Genomic DNA, 20,928 nt, shown 5'->3' on the forward strand with positions numbered 1-20,928 from the left:
GAAGGATTAGAGGGGCCATGAGGAAAAACTTTTTTACCCAGAGGGTGGTGGGTGTATGGAATTCGCTGCCCGAATTGATGGTAGAGATAGGGACCCTCAACTCTTTTAAAAAGTACCTGGACCTGCATCTAAAGTGCTGTAAGCTGCAGGGTTACGGACCGGGTGCTGGAATGGGCACCTGGCTGTTCTTCAAGCCAGCGCAACAGGATGGGCCGAATGGCCCCCTTCTGTGCTGTATCTTTTCTATGGTTCTATCTTTAACAGTTTTCTCAAAACCCATTTCTTTGACCCTCACCAGCTTTTCCGCAAAAGGTCTCCATCTATTCCTTTCTTTCTCTTGAAACATCTTGGGACATTTTATGTTAAAGGTGCTATATAAATGCGAGTGGCTGTTGTTAATACAAGCATCCAGATTAAAGCTGAACTGTTGACTCAAAATTAACCTGCCAACAGTTCTTAATCGGGGTGCAGTACATCGAATAACATTCTACCAGGACTTTGACCAATGAGTCTGTAACAGCTTGTATGGTTGTGCTTCAAACTAACATTTATGAGCTGATTTAAACATGTTTCTGGTGTGTTGGATCTGTGTCATAGAGTCATAGAGTCATAGAGTCATACAGCACGGATAGAGGCCCTTCGGCCCATCGTGTCCGCGCCGGCCATCAGCCCTGTCTACTCTAATCCCATATTCCAGCATTTGGTCCGTAGCCTTGTATGCTATGGCATTTCAAGTGCTCATCCAAATGCTTCTTGAATGTTGTGAGGGTTCCTGCCTCCACAACCCTTTCAGGCAGTGAGTTCCAGACTCCAACCACCCTCTGGGTGAAAAAGTTCTTTCTCAAATCCCCTCTAAACCTCCCGCCTTTTACCTTGAATCTATGTCCCCTTGTTATAGAACCCTCAACGAAGGGAAAAAGCTCCTTAGTATCCATCCTATCTGTGCCCCTCATAATTTTGTACACCTCAATCATGTCCCCCCTCAGCCTCCTCTGCTCCAAGGAAAACAAACCCAATCTTCCCAGTCTCTCTTCATAGCTGAAGCGCTCCAGCCCTGGTAACATCCTGGTGAATCTCCTCTGCACCCTCTCCAAAGCGATCACATCCTTCCTGTAGTGTGGCGACCAGAACTGCACACAGTACTCCAGCTGTGGCCTAACCAGTGTTTTATACAGCTCCATCATAACCTCCTTGCTCTTATATTCTATGCCTCGGCTAATAAAGGCAAGTATCCCATATGCCTTCTTTACCACCTTATCTACCTGTTCCACCGCCTTCAGGGATCTGTGAACTTGCACACCAAGATCCCTCTGACCCTCTGTCTTGCCTAGGGTCCTCCCATTCATTGTGTATTCCCTTGCCTTGTTAGTCCCTCCAAAGTGCATCACCTCACACTTTTCCGGGTTAAATTCCATTTGCCACTGTTCCGCCCATCTGACCAACCCATCTATATCGTCCTGCAGACTGAGGCTATCCTCCTCGCTATTTACCACCCTACCAATTTTTGTATCATCAGCGAACTTACTGATCATACCTTTTACATTCATATCCAAGTCATTAATGTAGATCACAAACAGCAAGGGACCCAGCACCGATCCCTGTGGTACCCCACTGGCCACAGGCTTCCAGTCACAAAAACAACCTTCGACCATCACCCTCTGCCTTCTGCCACTAAGCCAGTTTTGTATCCAAAGTGCCAAGGCACCCTGGATTCCATGGGCTCGTACCTTCTTGACCAGTCTCCTGTGGGGGACTTTATCGAAGGCCTTACTGAAATCCATGTATACCACATCCACTGCGTTACCCTCATCCACACGCCTAGTCACCCCCTCAAAAAATTCAATCACATTAGTCAGACATGATCTTCCCTTGACAAAGCCATGTTGACTATCCCTGATTAATCCTTGCTTCTCCAAGTGGAGACTAATTTTGTCCTTCAGAATTTTTTCCAATAATTTTCCTACCACTGATGTTAGGCTCACTGGCCTGTAGTTCCCCGGTTTTTCCCTACTCCCCTTCTTGAATAATGGTATTACATTAGCGGTTCTCCAGTCCTCTGGCACATCCCCTGTGGCCAGAGAGGTTCTGAATATATGTGTCAGAGCCCTCGCAATCTCCTCCTTTGCCTCACACATTAGCCTGGGATACATTTCGTCCGGGCCTGGGGATTTATCCATTTTTAGGCCTGCTAAAACCGCCAATACCTCCTCCCGCTCGATGTTAATATGTTCGAGTATATCACAGTCCCCCTGCCGTATTTCTATGTCTACATCGTCCTTCTCCAAAGTGAAAACAGATGCAAAAAATTCATTTAGAACCCCTCCTACATCTGCCGGCTCCACACACAGATTGCCATTTTTGTCCCTAATGGGCCCTATTTTTTCCCTAGTCATCCTCTTACCCTTAATATACTTATAAAACATCTTAGGATTTTCCTTTATTTTGCTCGCCAGTGTTATTTCATGGCCCCTCCTTGATCTCCTAATTTCTTTTTTAAGTATCCCCCTGCACTTTTTGTACTCCTCTAGGGCTTCCTCCGTATCTGCCAAAAGCCCTCCTTTTTTTCCTAATCCATTCCACCCCCTCTTTTGGAAGCAGCAAGACATTCATCATAGCGATATTATGCAGAACACAGCAAGCCTCAATGACTCTTCAGACTCTAGCTGAGCTGTGTTGTAGGGCTCCACCAGATTTATCCATGCTCCTAAAATGGGATTTGAGAATTCCGATAGCCTGCTCTATCATACTTCTTATAGCGGCAGAGGCCTCATTGTAGCTGTAGTCCTCCTCTGTCTGGAGAAGCTTTACTAAAGTCAACAGCCATGGCTGCAGGAGATAGCACTAATCACCAATCAACTATCCTGATAAATGGCTGTGAGTCATGAGGGCCGGCATGGTGGATTATTGAATGACAAAAGTGTTATGGCAGCTTCTTGGGTATCTGACATTGACAAGCAGGATAAGGTAAATGGCATCGCAGACTCGCTGCACACTAAAGGAAAGAAAGTCTTCCCTATTTATAGAATTGAGGGGGCTTTGAATGGCACATGTGTTCCGTCAGTTGTTCCTTGCACCTGTGGGAACATTGTAAGGCTGTGGAACTGGATGTCTGTCTGTCCCTGTTTGTCTTCTTCTATTGGGAAAGATATGAATTGCACAGGCATCCTGAATAGAGCATCAGTGACTTTTTTGATGCAATGGTGAGCAGCTGCCTGACTAATGTGGCAAAAGTCACCAGATGCTGCCTGGAAGGGTCCAGTCACAAAGAAATTCAAGGCAGTGATGACCTTGACTGGAACAGACAATGCTGCTCTGCTGATGGAAGCGGGCTGCAGGTCTTTGATCAGCTGCTGGCATATTCACCCAGTAACCTCCGGAGGGAAGTGCAATCATCTGAGGCATTAATGGTCAGATAAGTCTAAGTAAGACCTTCTTGCTCTGTAGGCCTATAGTGAATTGATATAAGTGGGAAGATAGGCCTTTTTGTGATTGATGCCCCACTCTTAGTGCCTCCAATCTAGACTCTTCCATGTCCTCATGTTCATAGCATAAGAATAGAGGTATTCCCATTGGGAAATCCATGTCCATAATGCAAAGCAGTACTTTGAGCAGAGCCGAGTAAAAATAGCAGCAAAACCTGAGAGAACCTCCAAAGTACTAAATAGATTGATATACAGGCAAAGTAACACCAACCTTTAGTATCAGCGCATAAACTGGCCTCCTCAATGCAGTATCTACCTCAGGAATACCTTCATGCACTGCCTACTAACACAATGCAGGTGGCAATAATTATTTGGACAGGTTTGGGGTGTAAGTTGGGGGAATTGTATTGGAGGGGCTAGCCATGCCCCTTTGACGCAATTTATATGTGGTGGGCTGGCGTTCTTTTTGGAAGCATAATTCAGCTGCAGTTTTTTAGCAGCAGTTTTGAGGCAGTAGCCTTTAAGAACTCATGTTACTCCATCCTACACCCCAAATCTGTCCCAAACCAGGTGGTAATTCAGAGGAGAATCCGGCTCCTAGTGTCATCAGGGAAAGGGTTCTGAGATTGTTAATGTTTCTTTGTCTTTTGAATCTTAAATCAGTGGTGACACTGTGTCATGTTTATGGTGCTCTAAGTTGGTGGATGGAGTGCTGATTTGGTGCGTGCCCTAAACATAACGAAATTTTGGTGGCAATGCTTTAAACATCACATTAATACCCTTCCCCTTCTGGAGAGCCACACTTCAATTTCAGAAAATTTGTGTTGTCACAAGAACATTATAACACCATAATTTAACAATAACATGAATTTCTAAACCTATGGATGCATGTCAGAAGGTATAATTCATCTCTTTATGCTTTTTCTACACAGAAATAGATTTTATCTCAGAATTATGAATAATACATACGTCTTCTTGAACTGTGGCTCATTGCTTTCAGGCATGATAAACTTGCACATCCGTTTTATCCCAAAGCAAATGTTTTAATGCTTGCATCTTTTATCATTTTGTTAGGATGTCATATTTTCACATGCATATTGTCTGTCAAATAATCGTATTGAAAAGTTTAATCAGTTTCAATGGAAAACTGAGAACTGGTGTAACTTATTATTGGATATCATTTTCTAACTGGTGATAACTTGAAGTAGTGTTTGCATCAGCAGTAATCTAAATCTGCGTGTGTCAATTTTTCTACCTCTTTTGAGAAGCTATTGCAAGCAGATCAGGCAACAGTCCACAATGAAGCATGGCGGCAATCAGCCATCACTGCAACCCATTTTATTTATCCTTTTATGCTGGTAAAAAGCTGGTCCTATCCCATACCACCCCCTTAACTGGGTAGATATATTCGTATCTTCACTTCCACTACCACTGAGTTTTTATTATATGTTGATGAGCTAGTGCAAAAAAAGGACTTTTCCTCTCCTGTGCCAGTTTGGTGATGAGAAGTTGGACTCAAAGACTGTTTCTGGTATCTTCATACTTTCCTTTTAATGTGTGCTGGAAATTGTGCATAAGCTCTTGCCTTGCTGGAGACAGGAGTTTGATATAAATGGAAAGTATTACATTTCCCAGGGCTATGGGCCAAATTGCTATTGAATTATGGACAATGGATTACTACAGACCTCCTATCTGCTACAGTCTACACCAGACGTATACAAGATAAAAGCCCACCTAAGACAGCTAAGAAATTTTACTCTAGCTCCTTCTAATGGGGAAGTTTTATCAATGGGTAATTTTGCATCCAACATGCAAGGAACTAGAGCCACACTATAATGAGTCAAACCTTCCAGTTCTAAAAGGGGTGGGGGAGATTGTGAGGATGGCGAAGCAAAGTTGGAGCACGGTGAGTAAGGCAGAAGAAAATGGGATTTAGAATAGGTAAGAATTGGGTTTCTTTCACACTTATATTTTACTTCAATGTTTCAAACATTTGTGTGTCTATGAAAGTAAATGTGAAGAGTCACCCAGCACAGTTTTTCAAAGCCATCAGGAAGCATGGAGGTAGTCTCTTCTTTCCTCCCATTCCCATGTCATCATGGAAAACAAATGTATATTAACCTCCACAGCATCCAAGATCATATAAAATCATACAGCAGAGGAGAAGGCCATTCGGCCCATCACGCCTGTGCCGGCTCTTTGAGAGAGCTATCCAATTAGTCCCACTCCAGGTGCTTTTTCCCTGTAGCCCTGCCAATTTTTCCTTTTTAGTGTATAGCCAATTCCCTTTTGAAAGTTACTATTTAATCTGCTTCCACCACCCTTTCAGGCAGTTCATTCCCAATCGTAACAACTCGCTGAGTAAAAAAAAATCCTCATCTCCCCCTGGCTTTTTTGCCAATTTTCTTAAATCAATGTCCTCTGGTTACTGACCCTCCTGCTGGTGGAAAGTTTCTCCCTATCTATTCTATCAAAGCCCTTCATAATTTTGAACACCTCTATTAAATCTTCCCTTAACCTTCTTTGCTCTAAGGAGAATGGGCCAATACTCTCTGGAGTTTAGAAGAATGAAAGGTTATCTCATTGAAATATATAAGATTCTGAGAGGGCTTGACAGGGTAGATGCTGAGAGGTTGTTTCCCCTGACTGGAGAGTCTAGAACTAGGGAGCATAGTCTCAAGATAAGGCGTCGGCCATTTAGGACTGAGATAAGAAGACATTTCTTCACTTAGAGGGTTGTGAATCTTTGGAATTTTCTACCCCAGAGGGCTGTGGATGCTCAGTTGTTGAATATACTCAAGACTGAGATCGATAGATTTTTGGACTTTAAGGGAATCAAGGGATATGGGGAATTGGGCGGGAAAGTGGAATTGAGGTCGAAGATCAGCCATGATTTTATTGAAAGGCGGAGCAGGCTCGAGGGGCCATATGGCCTACTCCTGCTCCTATTTCCCTTGTTCTTATAGAATCATAGAATTGTTACAGCACAGGAGACCGCCATTTGGCCCATCGAGCCTGTGCCGGCTCTTTGTGTAAAAGCAATCTGGTTAAAATCCCATTCCCCAGCTCTTTCCCCGTAGCCCTGCAAATTACTTCTCTTCAAATATTTATCCTTTTTGAAAGCCATGATTGAATCTGCATCCACCACCCCTTCAGGCAGTGTATTCCAGATCATAACCACTCGCAGTGTAAAAAAGGTTTTTTCTCACCTTTGGTTCTTTTGCCAATCATCTTAAATCTGTGCCCTTCGTTATATTCTTAACAATCCCAGCTTGTAGACCTCCTACTTCCCAAACCAATTAGTCTGCCAGCACCACATGGGAAAATACATGTACACTATCAGTTGCCTAATGGGAGGAAATTGATGTTTACTCCACCACGACAGTAAGATGGATTGAATACCTGTGCCCATAGCAGAATGGAGGATAAGTAACCTATTAAAACATCTGCATTTGACTCTGTTGCTATGGCTCCAGCCTGCATCCATCAAAATCAGATGAAACTAATGGTGGGATGTTCACATTAATAGTCCGTGTACACAAAGAAACAATTCCTCAAAGTGGTGTGCATATTTATTTGTTGATTTTCAAACATTATTTTTCTTTTTTGAATCTTTTTTTCTCTGCTTCTTGTGCCATATCATTAGCATCGGTTTTATAGAGGCAGACCCAAATTTGAAAGGATCTAATTTATCTAAAACATGGATATTTGTCAACTAATCCCGAAGGTTTAGATTTGGGTCACTTTGAATTTTGTACTTGGTTAGACTTTTGTCCCTAATACTTAGTTGGGCCTGGGTAGCAACAGATGCATTGATAAATAGAACTGTTTTTTTCTAGGCCACCTTTGTGGATGTAATGAGTCTCAGCGGAAAATTAGAGAATTCCAAACTGCCTTTTTTCTTTCAATAAATAATGAATCAAAAAGTTGCCTCATTCTGTTCATCTTGAACGAAATTCAGTAATGATTCATATGCACTGCCCTTAAGTAGTAAGCAGTAAGGACAGAGAAACTATTGAATAAGAAAAATTAATTATTATGGTTTGAAGATCTCAAAATCCTTTGAACACACAGTTGCAGGCTAAGGAAACACTTTCAGGCAATTAAAGTCATATCGTACACACAAGGAACAAGGAAAAAACACTTTGCCGATCATTGTTGATTTTGGGACATAAAACACAGGAAGGAAATCTGCATAATGAAAATAGGATTTTTTTTTAAAGTTACAAATCCGAATCAGGAAACTGCAATTCCAAGAGATCCCATACAAAATAAACTCTGCCATGTAACTTAGAAATGAACTACAACATCTGCAATGAAACCAAAAATAGGGGATGTTCCCTAAAAGTGAACAGCTGCTCGCTTGTAAATTGAGACTCACTGTGGGGGAGATTATTAATATAGAAAAATGAGTCAGAAACTGAAGAGAGTTTAAGGTAGAAGTTGGAAGGATTTCTAGACAACAACGAAGACAGCAACATACTGGAAATCCAATGATCAAAAATGCTAAATCATATTACAATGTATACCCAGGGCCTGAGGACTGGCTAAAAATAATTACCCCAACAATCATGTTAAAATATATTTGTCACTTAAAGGAGGATAACATTAATTGACATTTCTATTTTTGCTTAACTAACTTGAGAGCAACCTCTGGAGGCAGATGTGCCCCCACATTTATCTTACTGGCTGAGATGGCATAAGGTAAATGTAATATATACAGACCTGTAATAAAAACTCTACTGATATAACACGGATGATGTACTATACATTACCTAAAAATAAAGGCACATTTAATTAATTTTATAGTGGTCATTATCTAGATTTGTTAAAACTTACTCTGCCTTGGCATTACAATTTATTTTCTCTATTTACAATTTATGGTAATAAAATGACAATTAAAAACCTCTAAAAATAGCCAAACATCAAAAAACCCATTTTATTGCTAAGAAACATGCAAAATATTTTCTAACAGTTGTACAACAAGATGAAATGAGACATTGAGGTTTGAGCTATTATAGTGCAATGCTACACTGGCCTTCATCGTAACTACTATTTAAAGAAAAGCCTTAAGCACATTTGCTAGAGAGGTGTACTAATTTCCCTCTGTATATGACTGTGCCTCCTGTGGCATTGCTTATCCTGAATCACGGGATATGCTGGTTCATAATAATAAGGGTGTTATACCATGTAATATACAATGTCATCTTATGATATAATACTAGCTGATCTTCCATAGTGCTGCTCACGGTTAGTCAGAGGATTCCATATTTTATAACGATAGGGGTGTTTATGCCATGTAGGAGTAAGATCTGGGTTGCTGATTTACAGTGACTGAATAAGTTAAATTCTATTTTATATTAAATGATACTCTGGGATTTTTAGTGGCACTTTTTGGATTGAATTCCATAAAGCTATCAATTATTCTGTAAAAACTTTAAATGAGTGCTCTTTATTTTCTATATATTTCTTTACCTATGTATTTAATTTTTATCCAATTCCAATTTTAAAGCTGAGAATACATAGAAAGATGATATTCAAGATGTATCAGTTAGAGTAGATATCCAGGGGCAAATTTATCTCTCCCTTCCCAGAACTAGAGTGGAGTAGCGCACCTGAACTGTTTGGATTTCCTGCTTCTGCACAGGCTTGCTTCCTGGCAGAGCCTAGCAGTGGTGGGGAAGACGTAGGAAAACAATAAAGATCAGCAACCAAAAAGGTCCCAATTCAATCAGAAGAGCCAGGCGGAGGGAGGATGGAGGGGTGGAGGGCGGAGGTGGGGGGGGGTGGGAAGAAGAGTGCTGCCATTCTTAACAATGGTCCTATCTTGCATTCTACTGCCTGTCCCAGGACCTCTGTAGACCATTTGGTTGGTAGGGATTTGGAGGAAGGCTAACACGCCATGAGTGCTGAGCTAGAGATTGAAACAGAAATTGAGGTGGGATGCTGGGAATGTCACCCTCCCCCCCACCTCACTTAAACAGTTGTCAAGCTCTGCCCTCCCTCCAAGAAATCCCAGGGCAACATGAAGGAATAGGGCACTGCAATCCAGCTCTCTGCTCATTGCAATTAGGAACTGGTATTTTACAGTACTAGGTCGGGTAGTGGGGTTTATTTGCTCTGGGGGTAGTCCTGTGCTTTGATAACACTGGGGAATGATCCTGAGCTTTGCCAGAACAAGGGTGGGGGGTCCTGGAGTTTGGCAGCACTGATTTCAATAGAATGAAATGTGGGCGCATTTTATAAAGGATGTGCGATCTGCTCCACCAGATTAGATTACTGCTTAGGCTGTGAAGACAAATATCTGCACCTATGATTGTAGGACATACATTCATACCCAAATGTCATCGTGCAGTCCACAGTGGGTGCGATTACATGTGGATGCATCATGGAGCTGAATTAAAATTTATAGATTTGTTTTCGGTGAATTCCTTTAAGAATTTGACCACAGGGACAGGTGTAAGTCGCTGCTACAAAGTGTATCTGTTAAATTATTGCCATAGATGCCAATCCTTCAAAATACCGTCAAGCCAAGCCTTTGCTCAGTGGTAGCACTCGTACCTCTAATTTAGAAGGTTGTGGGTCCAAGCCACACTACAACAACCTGACCACATTATCTACACTGATGGTTCAATGCACTACCGAAGGAGAACTCTCCTGCTATTCTTCAAATATTGCCATGGGATCTTTTACATCTACCGGAGAGGGCAGACAGGACCTCATCTTAATGTCTCATCCGAAAGACGGCACCTCTAACAGTGCAGCACTCCTTCACTGCAAGCCAATTTCATTGGCTGTAAAGCCCTTTGGGACATCCTGAGGTCGTGAGGTGTGCCATATAAATGCTAGTTCTTTTTCTTTATAAGATAATGTGCAAGCATAATTAATTAACATAAATTCATGGTGGATAGTCCTACCTTAGCTGCACAGGTGAAATCTCTCATGAGCCCCAAGAAACCCAACCGGCAGCAGTTAAATTTAAATCAGGCTCCTGACTGCACTGTGGGAGCCTGATTTAAATATTATAATGAAGCGCCCCGCCTCTCCAAGACGGGATATTCACACGTATCACAACCTACTGTTGTAAAAATGGCAGCTGGCGTGTATGTGGCGGGTTGGGGATGTGTTCCCTTTTTTTAAAAAGCGTTTAACCACCCCCCCACTTCCTCCCGCCCGTTGTGGGGGGGTTAATATCGAGATCTATATTCCTCATCTGTTCAGATGATGTTCTGGGATATCAAGCAGTGCCCCCGTGCCCCCCTCCTCTGCTGCACTTGCTCCAATAGGACTTCAATTCCAGCACCAAAAAGTTTTGGTGCTCCAGTTCCTGCACCAATTCACACTCCCCTTATTTTCCTGTTGAAATATAATAGTTGCCTAATCTTCACTCCAAAACGTACACTTCCCTTTTAAGTTTTACTGCAGGACTTTAAATACTGCAGCTGTCGGTATTACAATTAGATTGACTCTTGAAATTCTCGTAGGCTCACACTCTTTCAATCGGGAAGCGCAAACTGCCTTGCACCTCCCTCCTGCGAGGTTTGTGTGCAGACCTGAAAATAGTCCTGCTAGTGCCTTCATGTATGGAGCCCCATCGTTGTCACTGTACAACACAGTCCTGATATCTGGTATCAAATACGGTGGTAATTCTATACTTTAATAGATGTAAAATGTTGTCAACAGAGCAATTCTTTCTGCTTGACTATTGGATAATTGGAATTATCTCCAATATTGGAAAATAGTCACAAAGCCATGCTGTTTATGTCTCAGGTTGCCAACTCTGGTTCAGCATATTTCTGGCAGTTTCATCAAATGACCTCCCGCCTCCAACCGCCCCACCAGTCAGTCTTTTTCCCCATCTCTAATATCTTTAACTAATAAACAAAAGTACAAAGAAAATGAAAAAAAACTTTTTTTTTAATGCCCCACTATTTTTCTCCTGGATTGCTTGCAGCAGTGTACAGGAAATTAACCCTCGGTTCCTGGAGACTCCAGGATAATCCTGGAGGGTTGGTAACCCTACTTACGCCATAAGCAGTTCCACTTCTTGAGCAATAGATGAAAGTACATTGTATAATCAACCTGGTTTGTGTTTATAAATAGGCTAAAATTAGCATAATTCACAAATATATTATTCAGAATAGTGTAATGAAATCATAACATGTTTTTTGAAAAATGAGGAAAATATTTCCTAAATGACACAGTTTATATGTGCATATGCTGGTTGAATTTATGTAATTAATGTTTGTGTTATCAGCATAAATCAATAATGAAGATATGGGGGTAGAAATCGCTCGGACCGGAAACCAACATTCCTCTCCGCTCCATAGATTTATACTAACCCACTAACTTACCATGGTCTTTACTGCGGCCACTTCTTCTAATAGGAAGTGGAGAAGAGCCCGGCGTTAGTTCAGATGAAGCTCGGACCCTGGGAGAAGCGAGAGGATCGATCCCTCCCCTCGACCAACAGATTGCAGCATTTTTGACAACTGCGTGCCCTGGGCTATAAATTGGGTCGTATAGTGCCTTTTTTTTAGGCCTCCCAAGATCCCAAAATGGCGTCCGGAATGCACGCACACGCTTCTCGTGTCATGTGTGCCGGATGCCATCTTGGTAAAGGCGTTTGTGGACGTGCAGATAACGAATGCCGATACCATGTAAAGTAAGGAGAATTTGCATTAGATCAGAGTGCAACGCTGATTTAAAGAGATAGATACCATTTTGGCATTCGATGCTTCAGCCAATGCACTGTCTTAACAACGAACAGTTGAACGTGTCATGGACAGCATGGAGGACTCCCCCACCAGTGCTATTTAAATGGACCATGTAGGATTTACAGGTTAGTTGATGGGTTATTGCTTCCGGTTGCTGATGCATTTGTACCTTATTTAAATACTAGGACTAGGGGACATAGCCCAAAATTTAGAGCCAGGACGTGCAGGAGTGAAGTTAGAAAACGCTTCTACACACAAAGGGTGGTAGAAGTTTGGAACGCTCTTCTGCAAACGGCAGTTGATGCTAGCTCAATTGTGAATTTTAAATTGATAGATTTCTGTGAACCAAGGGTATTAAGAGATATGGGGATAAGACGGGTATATGGAGTTAGGTCACAGATCAACCATGATCTCACTGAATGGCGGAACAGGCTCGAGGGGATAAATGCCACTGCCACTTGCTGCCTCCTGTTACACGCCACCTTCTCCTGCAAGAACGCGGGATGTATGTCGGTGAGTGTCCTGCAGCATTTCTGGGTGATGTGCCTGTCTTAGTTGAATAGCTGCCAGTGTGACCTGTGAGTTGTGGGTGTGCAGCTTGCAACAGTGGTAATGTGTAAGGGTGAGAGGAAGCATCTGATTGGAAGAGTTGCGTCCTGATTGAAAGAGTTTGTTGGTACGTGGGTGATGGGGGGTGTAGTGTGTGGAGCAGTGGATGCGGCTAGTGGTGCAGTTGGTAGGAGACGCCACTTGACAGTTGACCTCGCTCACCTTGACCACTTGTGTCAAAGCATTGAACTTCAATCTGCACTGCATCCATGTTTGTGGTGCTATGCACCTGGCATTGACTTTGTCCCCTACTGCCTCTCAAGCATGTGTCTGGGGAGCCTCTTGCCCACTGTGGATATAGGATGCCCCTCCTTCTGTCCACCTCTTGCACCAAGGCCTCTAGTGCATCATCGGAGAACCTTGGTGCATGCACTCTCGCAGGCCTGGTACCAACTCAGATCGGCAGATTGGTGAGGTCTGGTGTGCAGATTGGAGGATGTGGGATTTAATAGTGCACAACCTTTATTCAATGTTTTAACATAACTCAACAGTTTGTAAACACAGGGAAGGGGTCTGCATCTGTGTTTTACGTGTGCGATGTCTGATCTCCGTTCAGACTCTGTGGACCCACATCTTATTTTTTGCACATAAGAGGTGCAGGCTGCCTTTAAGAGGTGGTACGCTGCCTTTAAGAGGTACGAGCCACTCACACGATATTTGGGCCCCCCGTTGGTGAGAATGTCACTGAGCAGCGTAGCTAGGCCTGGCTGCTCGCGCTGGAATCAGGTAAGTGAACAGGCAGCATGAAATTAACCCCCACTGTCTTTGCAGGTTTCCAACATTAAAACCAGGGCGTGAAAGGTACAACATTAAAATCAATGCAAAAAACAGTTAAAGACTTCGAAAAAAAAGAGGGGAAGAAATAATTGAATTAAATGAGAGACAGAAGGGAAAAGTAAAAAAGAATTTTAATTTAAAAAAAAAATTTTTAATGAGCAAAAACTACTAAAATAAGGAGTAGTGAGACTCCACATTTTATAAGTTAATTTTTAGTCATTTGGCAGTCATTAAGAATCACCACAGTGTTAAAACTTAGTTTAGACCTGTATTTTTAAGCGTACCTGTTTGGTGGCGTAATTAGTTACTTTCCAGCTGGGCAGATAAGCAAGTTTACACTTTTTCAATGATTTCTCTGATTGCACCGTGCGATGTAACTTTAATTTGAAGCTGTCATATCGCCGGGGAACCAATTTCTGGATTTCCATGTTTCACTGCGCATGTGCGAACGTTGGAACTTGCTCCTCCATTTCGCCACTAACAATGGAGAGCGCTGCTTAACTCTGTTATTTCGGGAGCGATTTCTGCCCCATTATTTTGTGTTTGTGTTATAAAGGAAAGTCTATCCATTTTACATATTATCACTGGTAGCACAATAATGAAGGGATTCGCAAAATTTCACATGTCCCCCCGCCCCCCCCACCCCTCCCCCGAAGATTTATTGGAGTTATTAAAGAAACCCTGGTGTGACTGTGTTTTAAAAAATCCAGGGTCTCTCAAAATGGCTGCGGTCAGACACATGGCCAAGGGCCTGCAGCATTTGAAATTGGATTCTCTGACAGCTTGGCAGGCTCTGTGTTTAACACGTCTGTAAACACCTTTCCACAAGAGCAGACAGGGCTCTTTGAACAATGCAGTTGCATTCACGCCCTGAGGCAAGCCATCAACGTTGCCTTCCTACACAATCAAAATTCGAGCAGGAGTAATCCCAGGACTAAGGTGACCCATTAAGGAACATTCGGAACAATGGAAAGCAGTTATGGAACAGATTAGTACAGGTACCGGCCATTAATGTAAATGGGCCAAGATCGGGGCCCTACTGTCTTACGTTTTCACGCCCAAATCGGACAATGGAGCAAACTGATGAGGCGCGAAAATAAACTATTACCTGGAGGGTATAACTGGGGCGTCCCAGAACCTCTCTCTCTCTTTTCTCTTTGCCTCGGCCCGGTGTCCTGCTTGCCTGCTAGCAACCAAGAAGGAAGGCCGTCCAGTAAACATCGCAACCACGTGTCGATGGCAGCAGCAGGACACAGGGGCCTTTTCATCTGTTTCACCGGTGAGCATTATTTTTTTTTCTGGCCGTCACAAGACAACCTGGCTAGGTGTAAGGGTGGGAGTTAAAGGGGTATTGCTAAAATTGTGATTTTAGAATTTTCCCTCGATGTGTCCGTTTCTTCCACCCCGTTAAGTGTAAGACTGTATTGCACCCATAGAGATTCCTTTTATCTTCTGTATAATACTGTTTACCTTGTAGTTTTAGTTTTTTTATTAATAAACATTGGTTTTCCTTGCACTAATCCACTGGTCTGTTCGTCTGTCCTTATTACCGCGCGATAAGTTCTGAGCTCAGAATCAGGAAGGGGAAAGCGATTCGAAACCGCACAGCGGGCAGAGCAGCTCAGGAAAACATAACTGGCTGACCTACAATAAGCCCCGGAAACAAAACCCCTTACAATAATTTAATGAAGAGAAATATGTGAAAACATTTACACCAAAGTCTTTGATGACTCTGCTTCTCCTTCTCACAAAAAACTCCAATAGACTGCTTTATGATATAGACTATCTATAGATACATATTTTGAAACAATACCCCAAACTAGGATGAAGTGTGAGCACAACAGCATTACTAATTTTTGGCACTGTTACTTTGTGCAGCCATGTTAGATCTTCAGAGGGCTCAATGATCCAACATCAATGACCACAAAAGGCCACAATACGTTACAGGTAACACAAAAATAATAGTTACATCTGGAAATACATAGAAGTATTTGGAGCCATTCCTGCCACTACCCCGGGCCTATAATCATGGTTCACCCGGCGGTTCTGGGGAGAGGCAGGGGTAAGGGTTTGATTGGAGGCGAATGGGCCAGGAACACGTGCCATGCAGCCCCCAGAATTTGCATGTGGTGGGTGAGGGAGCGGCCGGGGTGATCCTGGCCACAATGTGGGGAGGGAAATTCATTTCAGGGCAGTGACACGTGATAGGCCTCAGAGTTCAATTTTGCCCCTCTTTTTGCTGCTAACCCACCCAATCTGGAACTCTCTCTCCCAAAATGTTCTTGAGGCTAGGTCAATTGAAAATTTCAAAATGGAGATTAATAGATTTTTGTTAGGCATGAGTATTAAAGATTACGGGACCAAGGCAGGAAGATGAAGTTAAGATTAGAGTAATAAGACAGAAAACTGAGGGCTGGTAAGCGCTGAAATGGAAAACCCCGGCCAAAGTATCAAGGCACGACAATTCATACAAACATGTTAAACAGGACAAATAGCAACGGTTACAATACTATAAAGAGAAGGTCCGATATAGTATCATGTTTTATATACTGTACATGATGCTGGATGGATGGGATGCCGTGTATGAATCAGTAATTCAATCAAAAGGTACAGATAATTTAAAAAATCTTAACGTCAAGATTGATCGGTTCGTTCACCAACTGTACTCCAAGACTGCATTAATGCCAATAATTCACTTGCAGACATCCAGGCCAGGATTCTCCTCTTTGGGGCGGAGTTTCAGTGGGATGGGATTTCCACCCACGACTCCCAATTTGCTACAACCCCGAACCACTTCCATGCGCCATGCGTTGGGACCCATTTCCTTGGGCTCATCAGAAATGCACGGCGGGCTCCCGGTGGGATTCCAGCCATTGGGAGGGTGCAAGCAGCAGAATATCGCTGGTACTGTGCAGGGATGCCGCTGCAATACCAGAAGAGCTGGTGAGAGACCCGAAAGGGGCAGAAACGTCCTTAAGATCGGAGGTGGTGTCCTACTTAAAGCTGCAGTTAAGACTTGGGGCCTTCAGCAGGTAAATGTTGGGGTAACATTAGACGGAAAAAGGACCCTACGAGGCTCTCCCTTCCCCACCACAAGGGCACCTCAGGGCCAGTACTGTCGCTCCCTAGGACCTATCATCACTTCCACCATGGTGGCCCCAGGAAGCAGCAGTAACGCAGGTAGTCAGGAGGAGAAATCCACTGGCGTCTTGTCCCCACCCCCACTGCCATTTACATGAGGCAGGCGAGGAAGCAGAGGCCAGTGTCAGTCTCAGTGAGGGCGAAGGGAGGAATATACAGAACAGGATGCGAGCGGTAGGCCTCACTGCCTGTATTCTCCTTCATTCTCCACCGCAGTCCCGCTCGAGTTCGGGTGGAATCGCGAAGGAGAATCCAGCTCCAGTATCCTTTGTGCTCTACAATAATCTATTAAGGTTGCCAACCCTCCAGGATTGCCCTGGAGTCTCCAGGAATTAAAAATTAATCTCCTGGATATTGCTGTGAGCAACCCAAGAGGAAAATCATAAGGGCACTAAAAATATTATGGTTTTTTTCATATGCTTTGAATACATGTGTTTATTAGTTATAGAAATATTGGAAATGGGAAAAAAAGGCTGGTTGACAACGCGAGGCCGGGGGGCGGGAGGTCTTGTGATGAAACCTCCAGGAATACATCCAACCAGAGTTGGCAACCCTATAATTTATGGTATTAAGAAGAATTCCTTTTTTAAAAAAAAAAGTTGCCACCTTCTCTTATTGTTGCTCAGGTGATCATACGGGACCCTACAGAATATCAGGTCTGCGACCTAGCACCTCATAGAATATGGATTATTTTGAATGGCATAGTCTAGAAAAAGTCACTAAATAGGGAACAAGAGCTGAAAGCCTGGCTGTTTTATCCCCTTCAATACTTCAGAGGTGCTGAGGCAAATTATTGTGCCCCTACTGCTCGCGTGCCTGTGATTAGCTAAATCAGCACCGATCGAGGATCAAACACAGACTTATCCCTGTCTGTAGGATTCAGTTCAATGTTAGTGTCTTACTATCCAGTACCTTAGATATCACAAGATTCCCTTCTAGGATTGCAATGCTAGTTTTAGTTTACTGATATAAATTTATATTGCTGTGTACTTCGCAGTCACAAGAGTTTCCATTTAGACCATACCTGGATTAAAGGAAAAAGAAGTCCAACAAAAAAGTTGGAAAGCCAGATCACTGTGCCACCAATCATGAATGCAGAAGATCGACAGGACTGATCAAACATCTCACCAGTGAGGACAAAGGGAATCCCACCTGAAATTGAGAGAGTGCAACAATCAGAACCTTAAAAAAAATGTTTGTTAGTGCACTTTAGAGCATCATAGAAGTCCTGAGGGACTAACCCACGTGAACCTGGTATGTGCACCAATTTCAGCTCAGAAACAATTATGACTTTAATTGCTGCTTTAAACGCACGTCGTGTTGGTGTTACAGACAACTCTCCCAGCCCTCTCCTCAGACATTCCCCTAAAATGACTTGCATGAAGGGTTAACTAATCATTTTTGCAGATTTAAAAATAGGTACACATTTTTTGTCCAATGACAGGGCTACCATTAAACTTCTGAATGTTACACAAGGTAAGGGCTTATGGGGTTTGGGGTAATATATTAGCATGGATAGAGGATTGGTTAACGGAAAGAAAAGAGAGTAGGAATAAACGGGTCATTTTACTAGGCTGTAACTAGTGGGGTGCCACAAGGATCAATGCTTGGGTATCAGCTATTTACAATCTATATTAATGACTTAGATGAAGCATCCGAGTGCAATGTATCCAAGTTTACTGATGATACAAAGCTAGGTAGGAAAGTAAGCTGTGAGGAGGACACAGAGTCTGCAAAGGGATATAGACAGCTTAAGTGAATGGGCAGGAAGGTGGCAGATGGAGCATAATGTGGAGAAATGTGAAATTATTCACTTTCGTAGGAAGAATAGAAAAACAGACTATTTTTTAAATGGTGACAAACTATTAAATGTTGGTGTCCAAAGAGATTTGGTTGTCCTTGTCCACAAAACACAGAAAGTTAACATACGGGTATAGCAAGCAGTTAGGAAGGTAAATGGTATGTTGGCCTTTATTGCAAGGGGGTTGGAGTATAAGAGTAAGGAAGTCTTACTACAATTGTACAGGGCTTTGGTGAGACCACACCTGGAGTACTCTGTACAGTTTTGTTCTCCTTACCAAAGGAAGGATATACTTGCTTTAGAGGCGGTGCAACGAAGGTTCACTAGATTGATTCCTGGGATGAGAGGGTTGTCCTATGAGGAGAGATTGAGGAGAATGGGCCCATATTCTCTGGAGTTTAGAAGAATGAGAGGTGATCTCATTGAAACATATAAAATTCTTAGAGGGCTTGACAGAATAGATGCGGAGAGGCTGTTTCCCCTGCTGGAGAGTCCAGAACTAGGGGTCATAGTCTCAGGATAAGGGGCGGGCGATTTAGGTCTGAAATGAGGAGGAATTTCTTCACTCAGTGGTGAATCTTTGGAATTCTGTACTCCAGAGGGTTGTGAATGCTCAGTGGTTGAGTATATTCAAGGCCGAGATAGATAGATTTTTGAAATCTATGGGAATCAAGGGACAGGGGGATCGGGTAGGAAAGTGGAGTTTCAGGGCCTATGCATTTTGTAATTTTGCGTTGAGGGTTGCGTTGGAATCTTGCTCGCTGCCACCCTCCGACACTGACCCTCACCGAAGTGTGTGTGCTCAGCACCTTATCTGCATGGGGCTGGTGGGCGGATGTGCCCCTTGGGGTACTTCATTGGCACTTGACTGCCGCTGTGTCAGGAAACCTGGGCGGCTGGCTACCCGCGGGAAGGGGTATTGCCAAGGTTCCCCTGACTCCAATTGGTCCCTGAATGAGAGGACTGATCCAGGAAGTCATTTTTTTTAAGATGGCGGGGATAATTGTAATAGTGAGGGGTTCAGGCACCTTGTCGGGCCTGCACCTCACTAGTGGGGCCCCCATGTACCCTGGTGGAAACCGATATGCCTCATCTCTCTCAATGTAACGGCTGCCGCTGAAACGTTGAGTTCCGACTGAGGCTTAGTAACGGGGGCTCCTGGCTTAGGAAGTCCCGACCCCTGGCACCAGCTCTGCCTCAGGCCCGTCATTTGCCTCGTAAGGGGCAGATGCAAGTTCTGGCCCTTACGAGGCAGTGTGGAAACTGGCAGAAACGTAGCCGGGTTTGCCAGTCTCCTGCCAAAGTTACAGACCAGTAGAACTCCTGTGGAATTTTAGGGTCATAGTCTATCCACCATTTCTAGTAATCCTGCACACATGCATGTGAAGAGAGCGGCATTAATCAGTATACCACACAGAATACAACAAGGGCAGCATTAACTTATCCCATTTTGCTTTCATACATGAAGTAAAGATTGTATAGTTCTAATGTTCTACTGCTTTACCAAAATAGGACTTGTATACATTTCTGGTTTCTTTAATAAATATTTTTAAAAAAGAGAAATATTGGCAACCGCAGAACACTTATGAATTTATCATATCCACTGAATGAACTAAAAATTTTTAACCTGGTCATATTTTAGGAGGCAGAAAGTTTACGGCAGTCCTCAATCTATTGAATTGTTCTCACTGCCATGTACAACTGAAGATTAAATAAAAATATAATACACATTATACTCTAGCTCCAAAAGATGCTCAAAAATCACATTACAAAGGGAGTTAAATCCTAATATTGCAAATCTCTGACATGCAAATGACTTAGAGAAGTCTGTATATCCAAGTTTGCTGATGACACCTAGAAAGTAGGAGCAGAAAATTGCCAAGGGACATTGATAGATTAAGTGAGTGGGAAAAACTGTGGCAGATGGAGTTCAATGTGAGGAAATATGAGGTCGTCCACTTTGGACCTAAGAAAGATAGATCAGAGTATTTTCTATATGGCGAGAAACTAGGAACTGTGGAGGATCAGAGAGATTTACAACTCAATTATCACTATGCTCAGTGCGTCAGCAGTATAACTTGAGAAGAGTTTCTGTAGTATGACGACAGGTTTAGATGGTGGATTTGTCCAATCCTAAAAAGGAAAGCTTAGTAAATAGCAGCTGGTTTGAAGCATGTTGTAAGGCAACAAGGGTTTCAGAAGATGTCTTATTATTAAAATTTTGATATTGCATTACAACTTTTACAGCACTTTCTAAGCGAACTATTATTTCTCAAAGAAAACATGCCTTGTTTGCCATTCAGGTTTGTACCATCTGTTACTGAAGTCAAGCTTTCCAGAACATTATGGATAAAAAAATACACAACAGTGTGTGTCAAGGCTTGGAGTTCAGACATACAATAGTTAAGTGCTTAAGTTTCAGTGTTGTGGTACGTAACAGCACCTGAATGCCTTGATGTTG

The 20,928-nt window shown here is 42.9% G+C and overlaps 1 protein-coding gene across 5 annotated transcripts in view; it reads right to left on the minus strand.

Annotated features, from left to right (window-relative positions):
• slc2a9l2 (solute carrier family 2 member 9, like 2) overlaps positions 1-20,928 on the minus strand; it is a 396,296-nt gene that overhangs the window by 21,444 nt on the left and 353,924 nt on the right. For all 5 annotated transcript variants that reach the window (XM_067991508.1, XM_067991516.1, XM_067991523.1 and 2 more), the window contains exon 12: positions 17,691-17,818. In XM_067991508.1, coding sequence (XP_067847609.1) covers positions 17,691-17,818 — 128 coding nt within the window. The remainder of the gene's footprint in view (positions 1-17,690; positions 17,819-20,928) is intronic.

This window comes from Heptranchias perlo, chromosome 1 (assembly GCF_035084215.1).
Source record: "Heptranchias perlo isolate sHepPer1 chromosome 1, sHepPer1.hap1, whole genome shotgun sequence".
Classification (NCBI taxonomy): Eukaryota; Metazoa; Chordata; class Chondrichthyes; order Hexanchiformes; family Hexanchidae; genus Heptranchias; species Heptranchias perlo.